Source organism: Arvicola amphibius, chromosome 5 (genome assembly GCF_903992535.2).
Source record: "Arvicola amphibius chromosome 5, mArvAmp1.2, whole genome shotgun sequence".
Lineage (NCBI taxonomy): Eukaryota > Metazoa > Chordata > Mammalia > Rodentia > Cricetidae > Arvicola > Arvicola amphibius.
In genome coordinates this window covers 80,814,895-80,840,112 of record NC_052051.1, presented here as the reverse complement: position 1 = coordinate 80,840,112, position 25,218 = coordinate 80,814,895, and the positions used below count along the sequence as shown (strand labels likewise).

The 25,218-nt window shown below is 40.9% G+C and overlaps 1 protein-coding gene across 1 annotated transcript in view; it reads right to left on the bottom strand.

Annotated features, from left to right (window-relative positions):
• Ttc17 (tetratricopeptide repeat domain 17) overlaps window positions 1–25,218 on the bottom strand; it is a 117,554-nt gene that overhangs the window by 79,981 nt on the left and 12,355 nt on the right. Inside the window, 9 exon segments of the mRNA XM_038329916.2 lie at window positions 1,102–1,214; window positions 3,528–3,688; window positions 7,920–8,059; window positions 8,469–8,613; window positions 9,430–9,539; window positions 11,476–11,607; window positions 12,002–12,113; window positions 12,696–12,865; window positions 19,197–19,286. Coding sequence (XP_038185844.1) covers window positions 1,102–1,214; window positions 3,528–3,688; window positions 7,920–8,059; window positions 8,469–8,613; window positions 9,430–9,539; window positions 11,476–11,607; window positions 12,002–12,113; window positions 12,696–12,865; window positions 19,197–19,286 — 1,173 coding nt within the window.

Genomic DNA, 25,218 nt, shown 5'->3' with positions numbered 1-25,218 from the left:
CTTATTTTAACAGTTTGTCTCTGGAAATTTCTTTAGAACAGTGCACAATGAGTCTTACGAAGGACAGGATAAATGCTGGCTTTGTTTTTATAGCTTTTCTATGATCATTACTCTGGTTGTGCATGTGCCCTCTATTATTCTCCCAGCAATAGTTTCATTCTACTCAGTATCACTGTATTTACATACTCTCTCTTGCAAAATAAACAGGCTAGAATGTTCACATGAGTGTGGATGAGTATGTGTGTGTTGTGTATATATACATACAGAGATGGTTAGAGAAAGCATACTCCAAGGTACTTAATAAGTAATTTTTTTTAGTGGCAATATAATTTCGTTGGTATTTCTGGATGGGCAATACAATGGAATTTTAGGAAAGAGATGGTTTTCTCTCCCACATTTTATGTACTCATGCCTTAGAACTGTGATTCTCACTCAGGAGGCAGACACAAATGGATCTCTGTGAGTCCAAAGTCAGCATGGTCTACAGAGCGAGTTCCAGAACAGGCTCCAAAAGCTACAGAGAGAAACCTTGTCTCAAACCCCCTCTCCCCCATAAAAGAAAAGAAAAAAAAAAAACCAAAAAAACCAACCAAACAAAAAAACAGTGATTCTCAACCTGTGGGTCGTGCCCCCCCACAAGGTTGTACATCAGATATTTACATTATGATTTATGACAGTAGCAAAATTAATTACAAAGTTATAATGAAATAATTTTATAGTTGGGGTCACTTTAACATGAAAAAGTGTATTAAAAGGTCATAGCATTATGAAGGTTGAAAATCACTGGCTCAGAGGATAAATTAAAACTGAGTCAAACAGTAGTAACAGTCAAGTCTAACTCCCATAACAAAGAGGAAAAGAATCAAATGCACATGAATGGAGACACAGTGCTAGTACTATAGAAATGGAATGTTATCCATGCATCTGATAATTCACAACAAAATCTGCCTTCATACACTTAATAAGCAATAAAAATCTTAAAAGCTTTAAAAGATAGCCACATATTTTAGCAAGTAAATTTACAAAAAGTCAAAGGAATAAAACATGATATATTTATACATAAGTGAGTCAGTAAGAACTAGAAGAGATGAAGAAAAGGACCTGAACATAGTCCACATTCTCAAAGATATCTCCTCGATGGTAGCGCACAGGTTGGTCCCATTGGCAGTGCAAACTATGCTGCTGGTTGACCAGACGGCATATCTGATGATTTCCTGGGCAAGAAGAAGTTACACAAATGATGAGCAAGGTCATGCAGTGACAGCTTTTTCTTAGTGCAAGTCTCTGAGTTTTACTATTGTGCCTCTTTCTTAGCCTTAGGAGTATTCAGGCTATCTACACAGAGAAACACTCATTAATAGGTAATTAAATAAAATAATTAAAGAAGTCCCAGGTCAGGGTTGGAGAGATGGCCAAGCAGTTATGAGTACATATGGCTTTTCTAGATGGCCCAAGTGGTCCTCTCCACTCATGCCAAGTGTTTTTCAATAACTGGCACTCCAGCTCCAGGTAGATCTGACACACACCTTGGCTGATTAAAACACCTGTATTCATGTAATGCACATACTGCCCCCCACATACACATAATTATAAACAAATCTTTAAATCTCATTTCTCTCTATAGAAAACAAGGAGAAATTAACCCCATTAGTTATCATAGCAATTACATTCTGTCCATGTTGATTACATGGTTTGAAGAGACCATCTATCTGTACAGAGAGAATTTGCTGTATATAGTTCCTAATTTTGTTTCAAATGCCTATCTGAGAGCTCAGGTTCCATTTAGTATAGATTGATCACTAAATAATCCTAAAACCTGAATATATTCTTTTTTTTTTTTTTTTTTTTTTTTTTTTTGGTTTTTCGAGACAGGGTTTCTCTGTGGCTTTGGAGCCTGTCCTGGAACTAGCTCTTGTAGACCAGGCTGGTCTCGAACTCACAGAGATCCGCCTGCCTCTGCCTCCCGAGTGCTGGGATTAAAGGCGTGCGCCACTTCTTTACTCTCAAAATGGGAAAGAGAAGCCATGAGAGGGACTGTGAAATGGATGACAAATGGTCACAGCTAAGGTCCAAGGCTTGAGTCCTTCGAGATGAACACACTCATAAGAGAGGAGGGAACAAGTGAGGGCAGTCTATGCCTTTATTCTCTGCTGCTGAGCTGTCAGATCTGTTCCCTTGGGGTTTAATCATGAACAAAATATTCTAGATATAATCAAATCATCCATCTCTTTCCAACCTAAGTTCTTCTAGACTAGTGGGTCTGTTCTGGGGGAAACAGACTTCAAGAGAGGCTAACAAAATGATGCATTCCCTTCTCCTAAAGACAGACAGACAGACCACACATGTGTGAGTCTACAGACAAGTGTGGAAACAGACCACATACAAGTGATTCTATGGAAACTGTGGAAACAGACCACACACATGTGATTCTATGGACAACTGTGGAAACAGACAGACCACACATGTGTGATCCTATGGACAACTATGGAAATGACTTTGGAACTCTCTTGCAGCTTACCTACTGACCTAGGCTAGGATTTCCTACTAATTCTAGTCTAAATTCCTATTTCTAAAATAGTGTTTGTTTTTAGGGAAGTAAGGGAAAACCAACATTTGCTTTGGTAGAGTATGCACACATTGTTTCTAGCATTTCTCTGTGTTTGCTTAGAGCAGTGGTTCTCAACCCATGGGTCATGACCCTTTGAGCAACCTTTTCATAGGAATTGCATATCAGATATTTACATTGCGATTCATAACAGTTACAAAATTAGTTATGAAGTAGCAATGAAAATAATTTTATGGTTGGGGTCACCACAACATGAACTGTGTTAAAGGGTCACAGCATTAGGAAGGTTGAGAACCATTGCTTTTGATGCCTGCAGTACAGTGTTTGTTATAAGGGCAGGAGCTCAGCTCCATCTCGTACATCCTGAGTCAGAAACTGGGCTGTATCAAGATCTCAAGGAGAATGATAAGCACATTAAAGATGGCTCAGTTGTTGAAAGTACTTGCTGCTCTTGCAGGACACAGGAGCGGTTCCTAGCGCCCACACCAGGAATCTCACAACTGCCTAGCACTGGCTCCAGGAGATCCCATGCCTATTTCTGCAGGTACCTACAAGCAGGTAGATGAGCGCACATGCTCACACACACACACACACACACACACACACACAAGAATTAAAATAAACAAGCAAAAAGATTTAAGAAAGTCAGGCTGGGAGATAGCTCAATGCTTGCTGCTAAGCCTGATAATGTGAGTTTGATACCTGGATCCCACATGATGGAAGGAGAAAACTTCCCCTCCTCTGGTTTATCCTCTGACTTCCACTCATACATTGTGGCACACTCTTGTATACACACACACACACACACACACACACACACACACACACACACACATTTTAAAAAAGATCCAGAAAAATCATAAATATAACTTCTTAACTGTTTTAAGGCTAACCAGAAAGTCTCCCAGTCAAACATAGTGGAAGTGAACTTCCTACCAGCTGCACTCAGGACCCTACTCACCTAACTGTGCCTCTTTCGCCATCTGAGTCTCATGGATGATGTTGCGCAAGATCTGCTCCTCCTGAATCAGTTTGTGTTTCTCCAGGATCTCCTGTTGCCGCAGGTAGTGGTCATGCTGCTTCTGGTACTCTTTCAATTCATTCAGTGTTCTCTGGAGGGACCTTAACAATTTTTAATATCAGAAAAAGCCAGAACTTGAAAAGTCATGAATTTTAAAAACTTGCTTAAATACATAAACTTTATGGTTACCAGCAATAATTGTTATTAATAAAAAGTCTATACTACAAGTTGGAGAAAAACAATGCTATATAAATGCTATTTTAAACTTGATACTTGAGAAACATTAAAATTTAAATTATTATTTAGGAAAAAACATAAATGCAAAGGCCTTTTTAAAATCAAAGGACGTGCTGGGCTTTTCAGATGTCATAAGAAACAGAATCATCTGCCTTGTTTTCCCATGACTTCTAACTGAGGTGGAGCAGAGGGGAGCTGCAGCGAGCCCCAAGTGAACTGGACTACCTGTAAGATGTGCTCTCCCCTTAAGTTTCCTGTCTCCACAGTAAAATCGCAATGCCACCCGCACCACCCAGCTGCCTGAGCTGAAAACACTATCTCCTCAAATATTTACACATCATTATGGCGAACAGGCAAGAGATAGCTCTTGACAATAGATTCATGCATTGAAATTTCACAGAGTACAGCACACAGCTCTCTCTCTATAAATCAGCTAAAATGAATTTAGGGTTGAGGCTATGTCAGAGAACTTGCCTAGCATGTACAAGTCCTACATTTACTCCTTTGCATCATAGACAGATGATTCACAAATATAAAAGTTAATTAAAAGCTGTACCTGTGTTGGCTAGTTTTATGTTAACTTGGCACAAACTAGAGTTATCTAAGAAACGGAACTACAACTGAGAAAATGCTTCACTGGGCTTCAGGCAAGCCTGTGGGCATTTTCTTTTTTAATGATTGATGTATTGATCGTATGAGGGCCCACCCCATAGGGGACAGTGCCACTCATGGACTGATGGTCCTAGGTGCTATAGGAAACCAGGCTGAGCAAGCATCCTCTATGGTCCTGCTTCTAGGTTCCTGCCCTGACTTCACTCAATGATGGACTGTAAGCTTGAAAATGGAATGAACTCTTTCCTCCCCAAGTTCCTTTTGGTCATGAAGTTTTATCATAGCAATGTAAATTCCACTGACAGTCAAAATCACTTTAGAATTCTTTTCTCATGTTCATATTTATTGGCCATGGTGTCCTGGTCTCATATTCTAGTTCCTTAAAATAGAGAAATGATGGAGGAGAGTTATGTTTCTTCTTTTGTTTTCACAGAGGACGAGACTCTGTGGATTGCTTCTATCCCAATATGGTATGATAGACCACGCCCTCCTAAAAGGTTGCTGTGAACATCTTCAAAAAATTACTTCACTCAACTGCCAACTGAGAGGAACCTAGCACACAGGTTACACCATGAAAGACCTAAATAACAGCGCCCCCATTCAGCAGGAAGCAGTTTGGAGAGAAAAAACTGCGCCCATTTTCCCAAATATTGCTTATAAATGTTCTTTTACATTTAAAGGGGGAGATGATATAGATATAAATAATTTACATTGGTATGGATTTTAAGGTCAATTTGTTATATGTATATGTATTTCTGATCTTGATTAAGCTATTGTGATTGTGTAGTTCATTTTAAAAACTATAATGTATAATTAGAAAATATAGGTTGTTAATGGATAATCATTGATAATAGTTAAGCTTGTAGTCATGTTATTAGATTTTCTAGATATGTAGAGATATATTTCAGTTAGATAGACATTCTTCATATCTTTTAAAGACTGCAAAATATGGCATTTAATGTTTTAATAACTTAGGGTTTTTCATGACAATGAGACACGTCTGCTCCTAGCAGCACCAATCTACTTCGAGAGAAAGATGGGCATCAAAGAGGCTACTTATGGAGTTTGTTAGCCATTTGGGCAAGAAACTGCTCTTGGCTGGACTGTTCCATAAACTGGACACAAAGAACCCACAGAGAGAGGACTGCTAAACTTGCCTAAAGGTGAGATGGTCTTTCGGGGTTCCTGATTCATGAAAGAGTCTGCGAGATGTTCTACAGGACACAGCAAAAAGTGACTGAACTGTCTTTGGAATTTCCTGCTTCATAAAAAAGTCTGCTGGACACTATGGGCCTGAAGGCTGAAGATGGATGCCCCAACGGTACAGAGAAACTTTGGGTGACTGTCCAGGCAGCGAGTTGTCTCTGTCATTTCTAGAGTTTTATAAGTTACTTATTTCTTGTTTACTTAGGTAATATTATATCCTTCTGGAGTCTTTGATGGAGTTAAAAAATAAATAGATAGTTATAGATTTCCTTAGTTATGATAAAAGATAAAATAGATTTAAATATTGTAACTGTAATACTTGCTTGATAACTGTTTTGTTATATATAATTTTGCTATGTTAAAGTTAAAGCCTTTCTTTTTTGTTTAAACAGAAAAAGGGGAAATGATGGAGGAGAGTTATCTGTCTATGTTTCTTTCATTGGTTAATTAATAAAGAAAACTGCCTTGGCCCTTTAAGAGACAGAAAATTAGGTAGGTGGAGTAGACAGAACAGAATTGTGGGAACAAGGAAGTAGAGAGGGGGAGACGCTTCAGGCAGTCGCCATAGTGAGTCTCCATGCTGCTCCTCTCCGAGATGGACGCAGGTTAAGATCTCTCCTGGTAAGCCACACCTCGTGGTGCTACCCAGATTACTAAATATGGGTTAAAAAAAGATGTAAAAATTAGCCAATAAGAGGCTAAAACTATGGGCCAGACAGTATTTAAAAAAATACAGTTTCCGTGTAATTATTTTGGACAAAGCTAGCCGGGTGGCGGGACACAGCCCGCTGCTCCTTCTACAGATGGGGTGGCGGGACACAGCCCGCCGCTTCACACTACAGAGAAATATTGTTTAGAAATATTCATCGTCATCTGATTTCAGTGAGTCAGCTGCCTGATTACATTTAAATACTGGAACTTTAATATACACTGCATTATAACATGGAGAACTTAGACTATAAATACTGTAAGGGTACTGAGTTTGGGTACTAAGAATTATGCTGGAAGATCTTCAGCCAGGACATATGCATATTCTGATCCAGCGGAATAGAAGTCTGTTACAAGGAAGCAAGCTACCATTTTGTCTCACCACATAATACCTTAAACAAACTAGGAAACGAGCAAGTACACACATTTAATGGGTCCTAAATTCCACTTTAATTCTTTAATAACCAAAATAGACCCAAAACATGAGGGCTAATTTTGAGGAATAAAAAACTTCTCTTCTGAATCATATCAAGTTTCTTAGCGGGCCTTATTATCTATGAAAGCAAACATATTTTGCCAGGAATCCTGATAGGATCATGTAGAAAAAAGTTCCATTGCTGCTCAACCTAACATATACCCAGTGAAAATGTGGTCAAAAGCAGTGTCTGACCCTAGGAGCTAAAAGCTTAAAAAAAGAGCAAATACTATGTGCACATGTGCTTTTACTTTTACTTTTACACACTATATTCTGTTCAAATAAAACTATTATCAGCAGAAGTCCTGCATACCCAGAACCTCCCCAGGAGGTCAAGACGCTGGGGATGGTGCCTCACACTTGTGATCCTAGCACTTGGGAGGCTAAGACAGGAGACCTGCTGAGAGCTCATAGCAGTCTGAGCTACACAGTGAGTTCTAGGTTAGTCTGAGTGGGGTAGTTTGAACAAGAATGTATCTCATATTTGAAGCTTGGTCTGAAGTTTGTGGAGACATTTTGGGAAGGATTAGGAGGTGTGGTCTGGTTGGTGGAGGTATGTCACTGGGTGTGGGTTTTGAGGTTTCCAAAGGCTCAGTCTCTCTCTTTTTCTGCCTGCTCCTTGTGGATGAGATGTAAGCTCTCAGCTACTGCTCCAGAGCCATGACTGCCTGTCTGACTGCTGCCATGTTCTCTGTCATGATGGTTATGAACTAACCCTCTGAAACTGTAAATCAAACTCTCTTCTTTCATAAGTCTCTGTGGACATGCTGTCTCTTTGCAGCAATAGAAAAGTAACTAAGACTCTGGGCTATAGAATGAAACTGTGCCCCAAAACAAACAACTTATAAAGATCTAAACTGGGAGCTTTTCATTACAAATGTTCTCTATTCCTGGCACTGATGATGCTGGAGAATCAGCTGACCAGTCACTGAACAGTGCTAAGTCACTTGGATGTAGTGAACAGGGATGGCCCTGCAGTATGAAGAGGTTTTCTCCTCAGTTTTTCTGACCATGTTAAGGTGATGCCACGTGGGATGGTTTTAACCCAAGGGTCTGTGGTGCTGGTGCTTCAGTACATTTTTGCTTCTAGTTACCTATGCTGAGCCTCTAGCTTCTGCTCCAGCTTTTGCTGACAGAGGACAGCATGCTTCCTCTTTATCGCTTGCTCAAACCCAGGTTTGGCCTGCAGAGCATGGTCATAACAGAGTACCGAGTGGTTATATTCCCCGAGCATCTGGGGAGACAAAACAAACACACACATACATAACACAGTGGAAGAAATGTTAACCATGCTGGTTGCATCAGTCTAAAGCCCTCATGATCAGCTTTTATGCAGTGAAAACTGCTTTAATGAATCCCACAACAGCATGGCATACCATAGCTGGAAAGACCTGCTATTTTTAAGAGGTTTATCCTGCAGTTTAGAATTTCAGTTCAATTATATTTCTGTCCAAAGCTAAGAACATTATGACACAATATTGAGGTGTTTTTCCCCCTCCCACTAATTATTTTATTTCCACTGTTCAGACAAAAGTGGAAACGAAAAAGCAGTCTTCTGAGAGAAAACAAGATGAAATAAATGAACAAAGCTCACTCCCCTCTAGCAACTGTCCTAGTTCAACACACAGAAAAGTAGTATTTACTGCGTATATATTCCCCAGTGTGTAGTAGCTGGTGAAGAAGTCGCTGTCGTCCAGAGCTGCATGCACCACGACAGCAGCATCAGCAGAGAAATGTGCTCTGTGCAGAACATTGGCCAGATTGACCAGAGCAATGTCTTTATTGTGCCTACAAGAGAAGAGTGCAGCTGTAGGTCAGGGTGCCACTGACATGACTGTGTATCTACTCATGTTTCACATCTCAGGTTTACATTATTGATGATCCTTCCTCAACTTCATAGCTATACATGTTGCATGTTTCACATCTCAGGTTTACATTATTGATGATTCTTCCTCAACTTCATAGCTATACATGTTGCCACAAAACTAAGATCTCACAGACATTTTATGATTGAAAAATTCATTTGTGGCTTATATTGGCTTTAAGAGATGCCCATTTTAGGTGCTAGAGAAATGGCTCAGGGCTTGGACCTTCAGCGCTCACATTTTTTTATGCATAGGAGAATCCCAGTAGCCTGCTGACCAATCAGCTAATCTGGCAAAAATATCAAACTTCAGGTTCAGTGAGAGACTGTATCTTAAAAATAAGGTAGAGAGGGATAGAGGAAGACACCTGATGTCGCTTTCTGGCCTCTATACATGCAGTGTGTGGGTACAGGCACCCATGTGCATATGTCTACAAATAATTAAAAAAGGCAGTTCAACTCATGCTAATTCCTCCAGTGTATGTCCTGGCGCTAATATCTCATGTGAGCCACAGCCTACTTACCTTATAAACTTAATGAAAAGTATATTACATATCTTTTCACTTTGAACTTATTGACATCTGTGATTTTTCTCTTTTTGAGATGAGACTAATTTCTTTAAGAGATGGAGAAGTGTGTAGTTATAACACAACAATGCTTCTATTGTTCCCTATGTGTCACTCTTTAACAGTCTGCAGTGATGCGGTTACTCAGGAGGTCCTGAAAAGGAGGAATCTTACCTGGAGGAGAAGTGAAGTGCTCGCATGGCACATTCCACTACCTGATACGGTTCATTTTTTATTCTCCAGTAAAATGAAGCCAGGTTATACAGCACCCATGAGGAAGAGTTCTAGGAGGAAACAAAACAACAGCACATACAAGAGAAGACAGTATATTTGACTGAGGATGTTCAAAATGAGCACAACTCAAACACTGGCTCTTCTAGAACTCAAGATGAAGGAAGTAAGGCGAGCTACATTGATAAGAACACAGGGTACAGCACAGAACACCAACCCGTCCAAAGATCCTCATGTAGTCACCGTGGGAGCTGAGGCAGGAATGTTAAGACTTGGAGGCTGTTAGGGACTACAGAATGAGTTCCAGGGCAGACCACAAGCAAGTAAACACACAAATGAACAAGCAACAAAGTCCTGTCACTGTTAGTGAGGGCGCATCCACCCCAATTTTCTTGATTCCTCAAGTTCTAAGAATGCAAACTTGTCTTTGGAAAGACAAAGAGGCTAATTTCTATAAAAATTAGAAATGAATTAGAAAATAAAACTTTTCGCCGGGCGGTGGTGGCGCACGCCTTTAATCCCAGCACTCGGGAGGCAGAGGCAGGCGGATCTCTGTGAGTTCGAGACCAGCCTGGTCTACAAGAGCTAGTTCCAGGACAGGCTCCAAAGCCACAGAGAAACCCTGTCTCGAAAAACCAAAAAAAAAAAAAAAAAAAACTTTTCTTACTTTTATTTAAAAATTTCTCTCAATAGAGCCATATATCTGAATAAACAATACATAAATGTATAATAATACATCTTAATACAGAACTGTATTTTCTTCTTGAGTGTAGTGTGGAGCTGCGGGCTGGCTTCCCGCCGCCCGGCTCCCGCACGGCTAGCTTATACCCCGAAATAACAACACACAAATTGTATTCTTTTAAATACTGCCTGGCCCATTATTTTCTGCCTCTTACTCACATCTTGATTAACCCATATCTAATAATCTGTGTAGCACCACAAAGTGGTGCCTTACCGGGAAGTTTCTAGCATACATCCATCTTGGGCTGGAGCTTCATTGCGTCTGGCATCTCTCTCAGGAGAGGCACGGAGGTCTGTCTAACTTAGGAGAGGCATAGCATCTTACTGATCCTTCTACCTCACTTCCTCTTGCTGTTCTGTCTACTCCACCTACCTAAGGAGCGGTCTATCAAATGGGCCAGGCAGTTTCTTTATTAGCCAATGAAATCAACTCAAACAGAAGACTCTCCCACATCACTTGAGAATGAGGCCTCATGTAGTTAGTTCTAGCTGGCCTCAAATTTGCTATGCAGTGTAAGGATGACCATGAACTTCTGATGCTTCTGTCTGTCTCTAGAGTACTGAATGACAAACACATACCTGCCACATCTGGTTTATGTAATGTTGAAGCTGGAAGTCAGGGCCCTATGAGGGCTGGGCAAGCAGTGTACCAATGAGCTATACACCCAGCCTGGTGCTCCTTAGAACAGGGAAGAAAAAGGCAACAAGTGTCTTTGGAATCCCCACACATTCTTGGCTCACTTTACATAATTTCCTACTTCCTTTTTGTTTTTTCTTCCTTTAGTTTTTGGAGCTGGGGTTACTCTGTGTTGCCCATGCTGGTCTTGGGCTGGTGGGTTTAAGAGAGTCTCCCAGCTCAGCCTCGGGAGGAAGTTCTTGTGAACAAACGACAGAAGACATGAGTGTAACTGGGGAAGAGAGTGGTGGTAATGTGTGCTGTGTACAGATGCAGCCATGTTAATTTCCCTACAAACCTAACTGAGAGAATGTAATTTATAAGCCCCATTGCTCTACTAGTGCTCTTTTTTTCTTTCTTGTATTAGTTTAAATAAATATTTTCAGTATCTCTTCCTGGTAAAGGAAATGACCCTACCTATGGCCCTCTCCTGTAGAATGCTGTATTTTTGCACCAATGTAATCATAACTCTGGATCCTCCTCCAGAGGAAGAAGCAAACCAAGTATCCTGAGAGGAACACATCCATGTGTGCACACAGCCTCCTGGCTCAGTCAGTCACTGGGTGACTCACCTTCTGCAGGCCTTCATGAATGAGGTGACCTATGTCGTCGATACTCCTTCCTAAGCGTTTAGATAAATATGTGAAGATTGGATCTTCTTTAGGTAAAAGAGGGGCAGATAGATTAATTCTTTCTTGCACACCCTAAAGGAGGAGGCAATTCGAAAAAACATAGTAATAGTAGAGAATGTAAGATGTAAGAAACTCAGTACCCTGTAGCATTTATTTTAAAGATATAAGACTTGTAGGTGGCCCGGCAATGGTGGCACATGCCTTTAATCCCAGCTCTCAGGAGATCTCTATGAGTTCAAGACCAGCCTACTCTACAGAGCGAGTTCCAGGACAGGTTTCAAAGCTACACATAGAAAACTTGTCTTGAAAATCTAAAAAACTCCAAACCAAACCAAACCAAACCAAAAAACCCCAAGCAAGAAAGCAAGCAAGCAAACAAACAAACAAACAAACAAAAACTTGTTATAAACATAAGACCAAAAAAAAAAAAAGCATGTCCCCCCAAACTCTAAAGTTCTCCACTTACTCGTAAGTGCTGAAAAGCATGTATACTATATGGAAGTTCTAGAACTTTAGTGCAATCAGGTTGTTCCGGATCTGGAGGGACAGGAGATTCTGTGTCTATGAAATCCTCAGGGCTAAAATCAAGAAGCAATGAATGAATGAAAGAGGTAAAACATTGCTTTGAGGAACTCTAATTCGCTCACATTCTCCCTGCACCTTGACCTTGTAAGCAACAATACTCAGCCAACATTTGCACCTTTCCACACAGCTGCAATAAAAAGTCAAATATTTGGGGATTCAAGTTGAAAGAGACACAGCAAGAATCAGAGAACAGTAGTGGCTAAGATGGTGGTCTTTTGAAGACTGGTAAATAATGACTAAGTGCTTTCTAGAAATGTCAGACCAAGTGAGAGAGCCACGACAGTCTTTCATGTTCTTATAGATACTGATCTTTAAGGGCGATTTTTGCAGTGTGGTAGATGAAACTGTTTTAACTTACACTCATATGATAAACTCAGAGAAGTATTTCCACGTGTTTTCTGGGCACTTGTCTTTTACTTTTTGCTGTAAATAGCTCCGTTTTATATTGTGGAGAAATACATCTTAACTGGCTTGCTAGATTTTGCACTTTGAACTTTCAATCAACTCATCAGTGATGAATCTTAACTTTCAGGAACTTCTTAATGATTCTGCCCTTAGGAAGAGAAGCGTTTTACCTGATGTCCTTGCTCTCCAGAGTTATGTATGTGCCATCGTACAGATCCAGGTCTCCCAGGGGAACTTTAGCCTTGATGCAGTCAGGGTCTTCTTTATTGTGTCTCTGTTCTAGTCCTGTGTCTCTGTCCTCATTCTCCTCTATGTGAATTTTTTGAGCAACTAATTGCTTCTAGTAAGAAAATAAGAACACAAGGGGACCAGTGAGATTCAGCAGGTAAAGGTACTTGCTACCAGGCCTGAGGATCTGACCATTTCCAGATTTTACATGACAGGACAGAAGAACTTCCTGCAAGTTGCTTTCTAATTGTCATGCTTTTTTTTTTTTGCATGTACCTACGTGTGCTTCAGCACATGCGCGCGTGTGTACACACACACACACACACACACAGAGAGAGAGAGAGAGGGAGAGAGAGAGAGAGAGAGAGAGAGACAGAGACAATTGACCATGCAAGCAAATGAGCACTGAACTAGTTAGTTAGAGGAAGACAAAGGTTCTGAAATACCCTAAATTACCCTAGTTAACACACACCAGTCTCTCTAAAAGGTATCCATATGCAGGATTCATTTGCTCTGTTATTCTCTTAAAATACTATTTTGCTAATGTATGTACTGACTCAAAATATAAAACTCAATTGTTTTCATAAATGGTCTTATGTTGATATACTGCTGTACACAGTGCTAAACTTAACACTGTATTTTCAGATTTGCCTGTATCAGTTCTTATAGCTTCACATTTTCTACATGAATGTATATAAAAAATATCTTTTTTGGTCAATGCTTAGGTTGCTTCTCTAAACTTTTTCTTTACTTTAAAAACAACAAAACGTTAGGGGCTGGAGACATGGCTCAGTAGTTAAGAGCGCCTGAGTTCAGTTTCCAGCATTCACACCAAGTGGCTCACAACACCCTATAATTCCAACTGAAAGGGATCTGACGTCCTCCTCTGGTTCCCATGGACACCCACTCACCTGAATATACCTGACCCACATACACAAATTTTTTTTCATTAAAAAAAACTTTAAAACTAAACTAATGGCTAACTGGACCAAAAACTTATATCTAGGCAGGTCACAGGTCCTAGAAGAAAACTCAATACCAGTATTCAGCTTAAACTATACTGTACCCATAGATTAGCATCTCACAACCTTTATCAGAGGAGCTTCCTTCTGTTGTGGGTGGTGAGTAATGCAGAGAGCTCCAGCTAATGAAAGTGCAGGGAACAAGAGACTGTGGAGCGCTCAGCCCTATTTGGGACATCGATAGATACCAAACTCTCCTCCAAGGCTCTCGTCGCAGGAGATGGCAGAGGACTGTCACACAGACATGACAGCTGCTGCATCATAAACTCAGAGCACTGTGAAGCATTCACAAGGCCAAGGGAAAACTCCAGCAAGTACTGGGGAAGAACTCAAAAACCCCACCTCTAGCAGGGGAGCTATTGGCACTGATGGCTACTAGGGAGTCAGTTTACTTTCCTCTAAGAGACTCGTGCATGTTCAGTGCAAGCGTTCTGGTGGGAGTACAACTAAGTGTGCGGAGGTCAGAGGACAGCATGTGAGAGTCAGTTCTCTCCTGCCATCATGTTGGTTCTGGAGACTGAATTCGGTCCCTAGGCTGAGCAGTGTCTTTACTCACTGACCCATCCTACCAGTCCTGCATCTGATTTACACCGTCAAATCTGTTCTTCATGGTGATCATAAAAATGCTACCAGTAGACACGACAGTCCATATCCTTAAACTTATTTTTATTGATGTGTTCTGATGGGTATGACATATAGGTTTGAACTATCATGGGAGATCACATTACTATGATTGGCTACATCATACTCCTTTGTGTCCTCCTGCACCTCACAAGATAATTTTACACCACTGCTCTGTGGACTCCGGCATACACAACATGATGTTCGAAATCCTGTGGCCCTCTAGTAGGCAAGCTAACAGTAGGTTTTACTTTAGCTACTGAGAATGTTACTATACAGGCAGTGGCTTCTCTGACAAACTTATGGATCAGGGACTTGGTAAGTAGCTCAGAAAGTCAGGCCCCAAATAATTAGCCATTAAGTTTTTATGATTCAGCCAGAGAGTACATGTAATCCCAACACTTGGGAGGCAAAGGCAAGAGGATTAGAAACTCAAAGACAGCTTCAGCTACACAGCAAGTTTCAGTCCAGCCAGGGCTTCATGAAATCTTGCTTCAAAAAGCAAAAGGGGCTGGAAATATGCCCCAGCAAAGAAAAGTATATAGTGATCTCCTAGAGGACCTGAGTTCAGTCTCAAGCACCCCCATCAGGGGCTCACAACAGCCTCGTACTTCAGCTCCTGGGAATCTGACCCTCTCCTTTCTCCGGGGGCACCTGCATGCATAAAGATACCTTCCAATAAAGACACACATGCACGCACACACACACACACACACACAATTAAAACATAAGCATAAGTATTTTAAGAAAGAGATTTTCTTATTAAAAAGAGCATGTTCTATATCTTACGATCTGTTCCCAATGCGCTCCTTTCAACCCACTTTTCCTAAGCTTAGCCATGTGATTTTCTTTGGTCAATGGAATGATGAGTAGACATGTGATTGTTTTTCAGAACTTTTTTTTTACTTAAAAATTTTGCATTTTATTTATTATTATTATTATGTGTACATAAGTGCCTTTCCTGGCATGTATGTGGCAATCAAATCCAGTATCAATTCAGGCCCAAGTGGCAAGCACTTCAACCTACTGGGCCATCTTGCCCAGTTCATTCATATTGCTTGGCTGTTCTCCAATGGGTTTCTATCTTTCTGAGAATAGCACTGAGATTTTTTTTAAAGATTCATTTATTTTTATTTTATGTGGGCATGTGTGTGTGTGTGTGTGTGTGTGTGTGTGTGCCACATTCATGCATGCTGCCCAGAGAGGGTAGAAAAGGGCACTGGACCTCCTGGAGTTACAGACAGTTGTGAGCCACCATGTGAATGCCAGAAATTCAACCCTGGTCTTCTGGAAGAGCAGCAATACTCTTACTGCTGAGCCATCTCTCCAGTGACTACCCCCTCCCCCCATTTTAATTTTTTTAATCAGTATATATTTTTATTTCTAAAAGAAAATAACTTAGAAACATAAAACTATCACGTCATTGCCATATATTTAAAATAACAATCTCTTAATATCAAATACCTAACCCAACTGTGTCTTTCTTCCCTCCTTTTGAAATCCAATTTTAAATCCTTGTTTGCATCAGAATCCCACTGGCCCGTTGGCCCAGCTTCCAGTGCAGTTAGGCCGGGGCTACTGTCAGCCTTGGTCAGTGGGTAGCACTCAGTGGAGACACGTACAAGGTGCTGAGAAAACAGCCTCAGTGCTCAGTCCTAAGTGAAACATCAGTATCAATACTCGCCACACCAAGGGTCAAGGACATGGCAGAAGAGCAGGCAGGAAGAATGGAAGAGCCAGTGGATGGGGAGGAGAGCTGTGATCCCTGCACATTGAGGCACCAGAATCCCATCATGGAGAGGGTCCTCCTACCTTATATTGAGGAGCTATGGCAGTGGGTTGTTGCTGGGGAGGGAGAGTCACTCTTTACTGAGGATATGGTCCATGGTGGGTTTCCTTCCTCTTCCAGTGGATAGTCTCACACCCATGAGCATACTGATAACCTACCTGGACTTAGTAGGTTATCAAAACGAACAAACAAACGTGAAGTTGGAAGGGAGAAATTTGGGGGGGACTATGAGAGGGATAGAATGGGAAATGCTCGACGACTTGTTTTCTTCTGTATTGCCAGCCTTTACCTGACCTTTAGGCAATTTTCTCCTCAGATCCTCTGTAAGAGTGGAATTTGACTCTACCCATATTGAAGAAGTAAGCCTGCTCCTGTCCCTTCACCCACCCAGAGCACAGTCAGTGTCTTAGCTCCAAGAGCTGAAACACGGACACTATAGCCTGTTGGTGACTGTGGTCCCCACTAGTGTTTCTGTCCCCTTCGGCTTTCACGTGGCGCTTCCACTGCTTTTCGGCGTGACCATTCACTTGGTATCTGTATTTGTATCTCATCAGTCACTCCTGTCTGTATGAAGTAAGCATGAATTCCTACACTAAACTTATTCCAAATAGGGTGGATCTAGTGCGCCTCCTTTGTATGTCACTCATTGGATGAATTAATTGCATGTTCCCCTATCTATCATTAAACTCGATTCTTTTATTTATGTCACTAAAAAAGTAACAGCAGTAAGTAGACACAATGTCTTTAGCATGTAAAAGTAAAAACTTTTGAACCATGACCATTTATTTGATCATTATGAGAAAAAAACAGGTCATGCTTCAAAACATGAAACCCTACAAAGAAATCTACTGTTGTATTCCTGATATTAGTAGAAAAATATCAATGTTTCCAAAGTTGTAAGTGACAAAGCTGGTAGTAGCAGGGTGAGAGATTTATTTTAAAATATTGCAACACTGAGCTCTATGTTCTAAGAACACTATACCTGTGGGTAAAAGTTCACAGGTACCAAAGCCTTTCTTTCCCTTTTCCTGCACACAAATTAAATATCTATAGACAAGTATATGCTAATAGAGGTACCAGTCTGAATTTATCTCAATGAAATTCAGGGCTTAGTGTGGTGACAATGAATTACTGACTTCCTTTAACGGGATCTGACTTTCAAGTTAAGAGGTAAGCCACTGGAGCACAGACACAGCTCAGGAGTGTGGGGTTTGCCCGTGTACTCTGGGTTCAGTGCCAAGACTGTACTAGTGAAGTGGGTTTTTTTCTCCCCTCTTTTGACAACTTGACACAAGGTTATCTGGGAGTGGGAACCTTAACTGAGAAAATGCCTCCATCAGACTGGTCCACAGGCAAGTCTGTGGGAGCACTTTCTTTGTTAAAATGATTGGTGAGAGCCCAGCACACTAAGAGAGGTGCCAGTCCTGGGCAGGCAGTTCTGGGGGCACTGACCATGAGCCAGTAAGCCATGTTCTTCCATGGTTTCTGCTTCAGTTCCTGCCTCCAGCTTCCCACCCTGACTTCCTTTCACGATGGACTGTGATGTGGATGCACAAGCCAAATAAACCCTTTCCTTCCCAAGTTTGGAGGGGAAGTCATGTTGCTTTTAATAGAAAGCAAACTAAGTGAGAAAAATAACAAAATTTCCCCAAACCAAAAAAAGAAAGAACAAGTCACGAGTCTTCTGCCTCTAGTTCTGCTGTGTCTGCCTTGAGAACCCGAGCGGGTCTTGTTTTAGTTCTTCTGGCTAAACTGAGCCGGTTCTTAGGGTCCCTTCCTGTACAGCACTCCACTCCACACAATTTCCTCCTGCTTACTCCCAATACTTTCTCTCATTTGGCATGTGACTTTTTCTATAACTTAGTTTCCTTAAGATTGAGATATAATTTACATTATAACTTTCAAGTAGATAGTTTATGGGGGGAATTTAGTTTTTCCAATTATTGCACGCTATTGAGCAAACCCAGCTCATAGATATAGATGGTAAAAATCAGTGTCTAAAATGCTGCTTGGTTTATTCATTAAACAAAACTCGTATTTTATTTTTTCATAACTTTCATGCATTCATGGTACAAACTGGTTAAGACTTTTTGACTTAACCACAAGAAAAGACCACAGGTGAGACCCTAGATTTTCATTTATTTATTTTTATTTTATGTGTACCCTAGTTTTTACTTCTTCAGAATGAATGGAAATGATAACTTTTAGATTTCATGAGAACTTTTTCTGTTTTGGATACAGTAACTCTCCATGCACACTGGAATGGCTTGGGACTCAAGAGCTAGGATAGTAGGTGTGCGCTACCTGCCTGGTTTCTTCCTCCCACTTCTTTTTCTTTCTTCTTTTTGAGACAAGGTCTTTCTGCATAATCCTGGAACTCTATATAGACCAAGCTAACCTCAAAGTCACAGACATTTATTTGCTTCTTTGTCTTTGGAGTGCTGAGATTCAAATGTGAGCAACCATGTCCAGCTCCTTTCTTCTGTTTCCTATTTCCCCCCAACTCTTCTCAGACCATACCAGAGAGCACAGTCTTCTCCAGAGAGCATCCTAGCACATACTGGGGTGGGGATGGGAGCAATGATACAGACCCTATTCTAGGAAAAGTGGAGAATTAGGTTGATACCGCCACTATGATATTCTGTTCCTCCATTACTCAAATCACTTTCATGGAGAGAATGAGTGTAGACAGAGGTAGTAGGGAGGTGGGGTGTGGGAGTAGTCAATATGTATTACATACATGTGTAAAACTGTGTGGGGCAAATTAATTGGTAACACACACACACACACCACAGACACACACACACACACACCACAGACACACATACACTCCACTTTGACAAAGTAATTTGAGAAATTGTTTTGAAGACCCCACCTCAAAGCAAGATCTAAACTGTATTCCTATAAAAGTCATAGGAACTGGGCTTAATGAAATGTTCTAGTTCTTTGAACATGATCAGCTCTTAAGAGGCAGACGTTTCAGCTATGCATCATATGTCCAGTTGCCTCACCTCTAATTCTTTGAGGTAGTTAACTGTCGTTTCTTGTCTCATTAATATGACTAAGTCATGGGGATGCTTCAAGTTCATTGGTGAATCCACCTACAAGAAAGCAATAAATAAGTAAATTAAACTCCCATTTCATTAATGTCTATTTAGACTAATAAAGTTCCATTTAATGATTTCAACTTCTGTCCTATCACAATTCTAGTTTGTGCCAGTTGCTCAGTAACTTTACAGAGCATATCAACAGTGATTGCATGTAGGTGGAGGTGACTGAATGTGGGCGGGAGGGGCTGCTCAGTGAGCTCAGCATGCAGAGTTTTAGGGTTCATTTTCAGCGCCTTGAGTAAACTAAGGAAGAGAAGCACTTGGTAACAAATAATTGTAGGCAGAGACTGCTCTTTCCTTCCTGGCTGCCCAGACCCAATAATCACACAGAATCTATATTATTTGCAATACTGTTTTGCCAATAGCTTAAGCTCTTACATCTTAAATTAACCCATTTCTATTATTTTATATTTTACCACGAGGCTTGTGGTCTATTGGTAAAGCTCCGGGTGTCTTTCTCCTCTGGCGACCACATCTCTCTGACTCTGCCTACTCTCCCTCTACATCTGTTTGGATTTTCTACTTTGCTTTACTCTGTTAAGCCATTGGCAGAAAGCAGCTTCATTATTAATCAATAGCAATAAAACATATTCACAGCATACAGAGGGGAATCCCACATCAAATAATAAAATAATTTCCTCTAAATATTTTTCATACCTGTAATAGCAAAAACAAAACAAAACAAAAACCAGACTGCCTAGTTTTGACAGCACGTTTCATATCTGAATAGATGTGGAAGTGATAAAAAAGAGAAGATATCAAAAATACATTTTTGTAAGGCCATTTGGAGAAGTCATAAATCAAAGATGATATAAGATTTATTACTTAGTGTGGGTTCTCTGACTATGTGGTTGCAGATGTAGGAAGATGAACCCCACATACTGGCAGTAGGCTTAGAGATTGCTCTCACTTTTTCAGGGTTATCTACAACAAACACCAACATGTTCCCTGTTACTACATGATCTTTCACTTAGCAAAACAAACCCCAGGAAACTGAGGTACTCTGAAACAGGGAGACGAACCTATATACAAGACACTCACCACATTTTTAGCTGAACGGATTTCAGATACCTAATCTTATCTATAAAGCAATAGAGAGGGACATTGTCCTATGGAATGGAACAAAAAGAAAATGTAAAAGCTATAGCCTGCGGCCTGAGTATAAAAAGCTTTGCATAGGAAGCAAAGAATGCTTGTTTACTTGCAATTTGCCTGGACATCAAGCTGCAGCTATTCAATGGAGTTTCCAGAAAATCAAGAACCAAGAGAGACAGGAAGTAGGGGAAACAGTCCTTCTGTCTCAAACACCCAAGCCCATTGTTTACCCGCTATCTGAAGGACTTGCAGGAATAATAAGACAGATGAAGACTTAACATTTCAGAGCTAGAGGAAGAATATTCTCACTTTTAGACTTAGAAGTGCTGGCACAGACACGGTTGTACCAGACTCCTCCTCACAGTTTACTGTGAGGGAAGTGTGCTGCATTTCCCTGGATGCAGTGAAGATGCAGTAAAGGGTCTGGTGAAGATGCAGAGACACCAGGATAAAATTATTAGCTGACAGAAAGGGTAGCCGACAGCTGGGTTTCTCTTTTTGAGGTGACAGCAAATGGTATGGATCTTTGCCAGATAAAGGTTTAGCAAGGGAAGACTTATGACCTGACACATATTTTTATTGCAGTGATTTCAAGGTCTTAAATTCTAAAATGTTATGGCAATTATCTTGGTATATAGTGCCAAGCATAGAAACCTCTCCTTTTGATTACCTTTCCTCAGAAAATTATAAACGAGTGTCTGCTTACCGGTCTTGTAAATACCAGAGCATACACTTGCCCATGTGCTTAGAAAGTCTCTATAGGCCTGGCCCACTGACTGAACACTTAGAATTATATACTCCTATGCTCTCTCTGTGCAGTGGGGAAAGGAATGATACAATGGCATAATCTAAAGCATTTAAAAACCTTCAGAATCAAAACCTAGAGGTATCAGAGAGAGGAAGTTTAATCATAATACTCAAGAGCATGAGGCAAGATTATTATGAGTTTGAGGCCAGTCTGGGCTACATTTTACTGTCTCAAAAAAGAAACCACCAATACCACCAATTTCCATTTCCTGACAGTGCAAAAGATGCTCATAGGCCCCGAATCACAAAGAAAAGGCAGAATCGTTTTCATCTGCCCTTTTTTAAGAAAAGAAATATGAACTATATTTAGAGAAATTATACTGCAGGGAAAAACGGAGCTGGCATTTGAAATGTAACTGTGGACTTAATTCTGTGAAAGGGAAAGATGCATTCTCTGGGCCTACAGGTTCCACTTCACCAAAGAAGACAAAATATGCCAGGCAATTCACCCAATAATATAAAACAGTAGTAAATGTTTTACTCCTATTAAGTGTACTTTTATAGATTTCTCTTGTTGCTTTCTCTAATGAACCAAGACTTTTATAAATGATTTATTTTTATTATGTACATTGGTGTTTTGCCTGCATGTATGTCTATGTGAGTTAGGATGCTGAATATCCTGGAACTGGAGACACAGATGGCTGTGAACCACGTGGGTGTTGGGAATTGAAACCTGGGTCATCTGGAAGACTGCTAAGCCATCTCTTCAGCCCTGAATCCAGACATTGTGAATGTCTGATCTCCAATCAGGGCCCTAAGATGGCGGATTCAGTAAACCATACTGCAACAGATGGAAATTGATCCACTGCCAAGTTAGATAAGGGTGAACATCTTAAACACAATAACCAACTTAGGGTACAAACATGTTTGATGTTCTAGGAAGGCAAGTTTGAGCCAATCAACTGTCAGTGGTCATTTATAGCAGGAAATGACACATTTCTGTAGTGATGTTAATTCATACATAGTGATTTTTCTAACCTCTTCACTGGTATTCACTTTAATATATGAAAGTACATGGAGACGTGTTCTAGCAGCAGTGTGAAAACTGATTAATAATATCCTACAGTAACGATACACTCATAAAAATATTCCCTTTGAGTTAATAATTTGAAGCAGAATATTTTTAATTCAGAATTTTAAGTTATTTACATTAAGACTATCACACTGAAACCTCTTAAGACACTCTCATTTCACCTCCACATGAAGCTAATCTGGCTCCACTGCTGTCTACCTCTAGGTTTTCCTGGCCAGGACCCATGCTTTCCTTCTTTATCACAGTTACATGGCTGGCTTCCCTCTCCTCCACCGCAAGATCTGGCCAGTGCCTTCTTTCTATTACTCATACGGTTATTTCTGAGACAGGATTTTCCAGGTGAGGTCAGGTGGGACTACAGAGACTAATCCAGAACTCCTGTCTGAGCCACTGGGGACCAGCCAGCTTGCATTCCAGGGGCCTGACAATGGGGCTGAAGCAGCACAAAAACCTACCTTTATTTACACCCTGGGACAAACCATACGTGCAGCACGTGCAGTTTGTCCAATATGCCAGAAACATGTTATATCAAACATTTCCCTAATCTTTATTACATTTTAATTAATTAAGGATGGAGGAGTGCACACATGTGCCCCATAAGTGGAAGTTAAAAGTTCTTCCATTCCATTATGTGGGTGCTGGGGATTGAATTCAAGTGTCAGGCCACTAAGTCATTTCACTGGTCCAACTTGACCTGATTTTAAAAGACCCTGCCAGGGTATCTTCCGGCTCTTTAAAGAGTCCTATGCTGCCTGCTCTTTTTTTTTTTTTTTTTTTTTTTTTTTTTTTTTTTTGTCTTCTTTGGCCAGCCTGACTCAAGATAGCTTCATCTGAGAGGAGGGAACCCCAACTGAGAAAATGCCGTCATAAGATGGGGCTGTAGGGCATTTTCCTAATTAGTGATTGATGTGGGAGGGCCCAGTCCAATGTGGGTGGTGTGTCCCTGCATGGGTGGTCCTGGATGCTATTACAAATAGACTGCAGAATTCATGAGGACCAAGCCAACAAATAGGCAATTCTCCATGGTTTCTGCTTCAGCTCCTGCCTTGCTTAAATTCCTGCCTTGACTTCTCTCACTGATGGACTGTTAGCTCAAAGTCTTAAGATGAAATAAACACTTTCCCCTCAAGTTTCCTCCCCAAGTTTCTATCACAGCCATAGAAATCTCAACTAAAACCAGACTCTTGTGATTTTGCACCATGGTGCTTCCTATACCCCCGGCACATACTTGACAGGGGCTAGATGACTGAACCAAAAACCATTTTTTTTTGTGAAGCCAACCATCCTCCTCTTGATTAACATTAGACTGTATACTCCTGTTATCATCAAGCATTACATGTGTACACACTCCTGTATCGTCAGGCATTACAGGCACACATGCTCCTGTATCATCAGGCATTACACTCACACATACTCCTGTATCGTCAGGCATTACAGGTACACATACTCCTGTATCATCAAGCATTACATGCACACATGCTCCTGTACTGTCAGGCATTACATGCACACATACTCCTGTATCATCAGGCATTACATGCACACATGCTCCTGTATCATCAAGCATTATAGGCACACATGCTCCTGTATCATCAGGCATTACACTCTTTAACTGCCATTTGTACTTCTCTTTCTACTGTTGGTGTGTAATATGTTGAGATGTATGGTATGTAGTCAACACAATGCTGGCTATTTGAGGACACTGTCTTACTGCCACACTTGCTCGATGTTCCACTGAAGGTACAGTGGCTAGCCCTCCAGAGGTCAGAACAAGTATGCCCTGACTGTATGTCCTTGACTAACTGAATCAAACTGCCTGAGGTACTTCCCTGTCTATCAGCTTAAAAGACCCAATTAGATGACTTCTAGGTCCTTCCAACTTTTAAACACTACCTCTACACATTTTTATCAGCCTGACTTATACGTCTGTGAAAAATTCTACTATTAAAATGAATGAGATTGGCACATTTTCAATTTGCCCATCTAATCTTTACTTGCTTGGAGCAAGGATGTTTTCCACAGTTGCAGCTAAAAGCTTCTTCTGGTTCTAAAGAGATGACTCCATCAGAACAATGTAAGCATGTGGGCCTGAACTCAAGCCCCAGAACCTACATGGAGAAAGCTGGGAGTGGTGACATGTGAATCCTTGGGGCATGTCAGCAGCAAACAACCAGGTCTGGGAAGGGACCCTGTCTAAAAACTAGGTGAATAGGAATAGGGGGCTGGAGTTCGAGAGGGTTTCTCTATGTAGCTCTGGCTGTCCTGGAACTCGCTCTGTGGATTGGTCTGGTCTTGCAATCACAGAGATCCACCTGCCCATGCCTCCGTGAGTGCTGGGATTATAGACGTGTGCCACCACTGCCTGACTAATTTTTTAAATGGGAATAATATCTAGTGCACTGAGTCCTTTCCTGACCATTCCATTGAAAGTCTCTCCCAGTAAATACAGTTGGATCATTAATCTTATCTCCTTATTATGTGTATATACAGGCATGTGTGTTTGTGTTCATGTGCACGTGAAGACCAAAGGCCAGCTTCATCTATCACTCTTCATGTAATAGCCACCTTGTATTTTGAGGACAGGATCTCTTAGCAGAACTTGGGACTTGCAAATTAGGCTAGCCGGGCTAGCCAACAAGCTGCAGAGAGCCTCCTGTTTCTGCTCTGGAATGTCTACAGTCCTGGGATGAGAAGCATGTGCTACTACTGGCTTTTTGTGTGGGTGGTGGGGACTGAATTAGGTTCTCATATTTGAACAGTAAGCACTTCTGACCAAGCTATCACCCCATCATGTATGTATGTATGTTATGTATGTATGTATGTATTTTATTTATTTTTATTTTTTATTTGTGTGTGTGTGTGTGTGTGTGTGTACTCATACATGCACAAAGGCCAGAGGTGCCCTGCTCAGCTGTTCTCCACCTGAAGTTTTGATACAGTCAGTCTCTCAGTAACTCATCTAGATAGACGAGCCAGCAAGATTTCTATTTC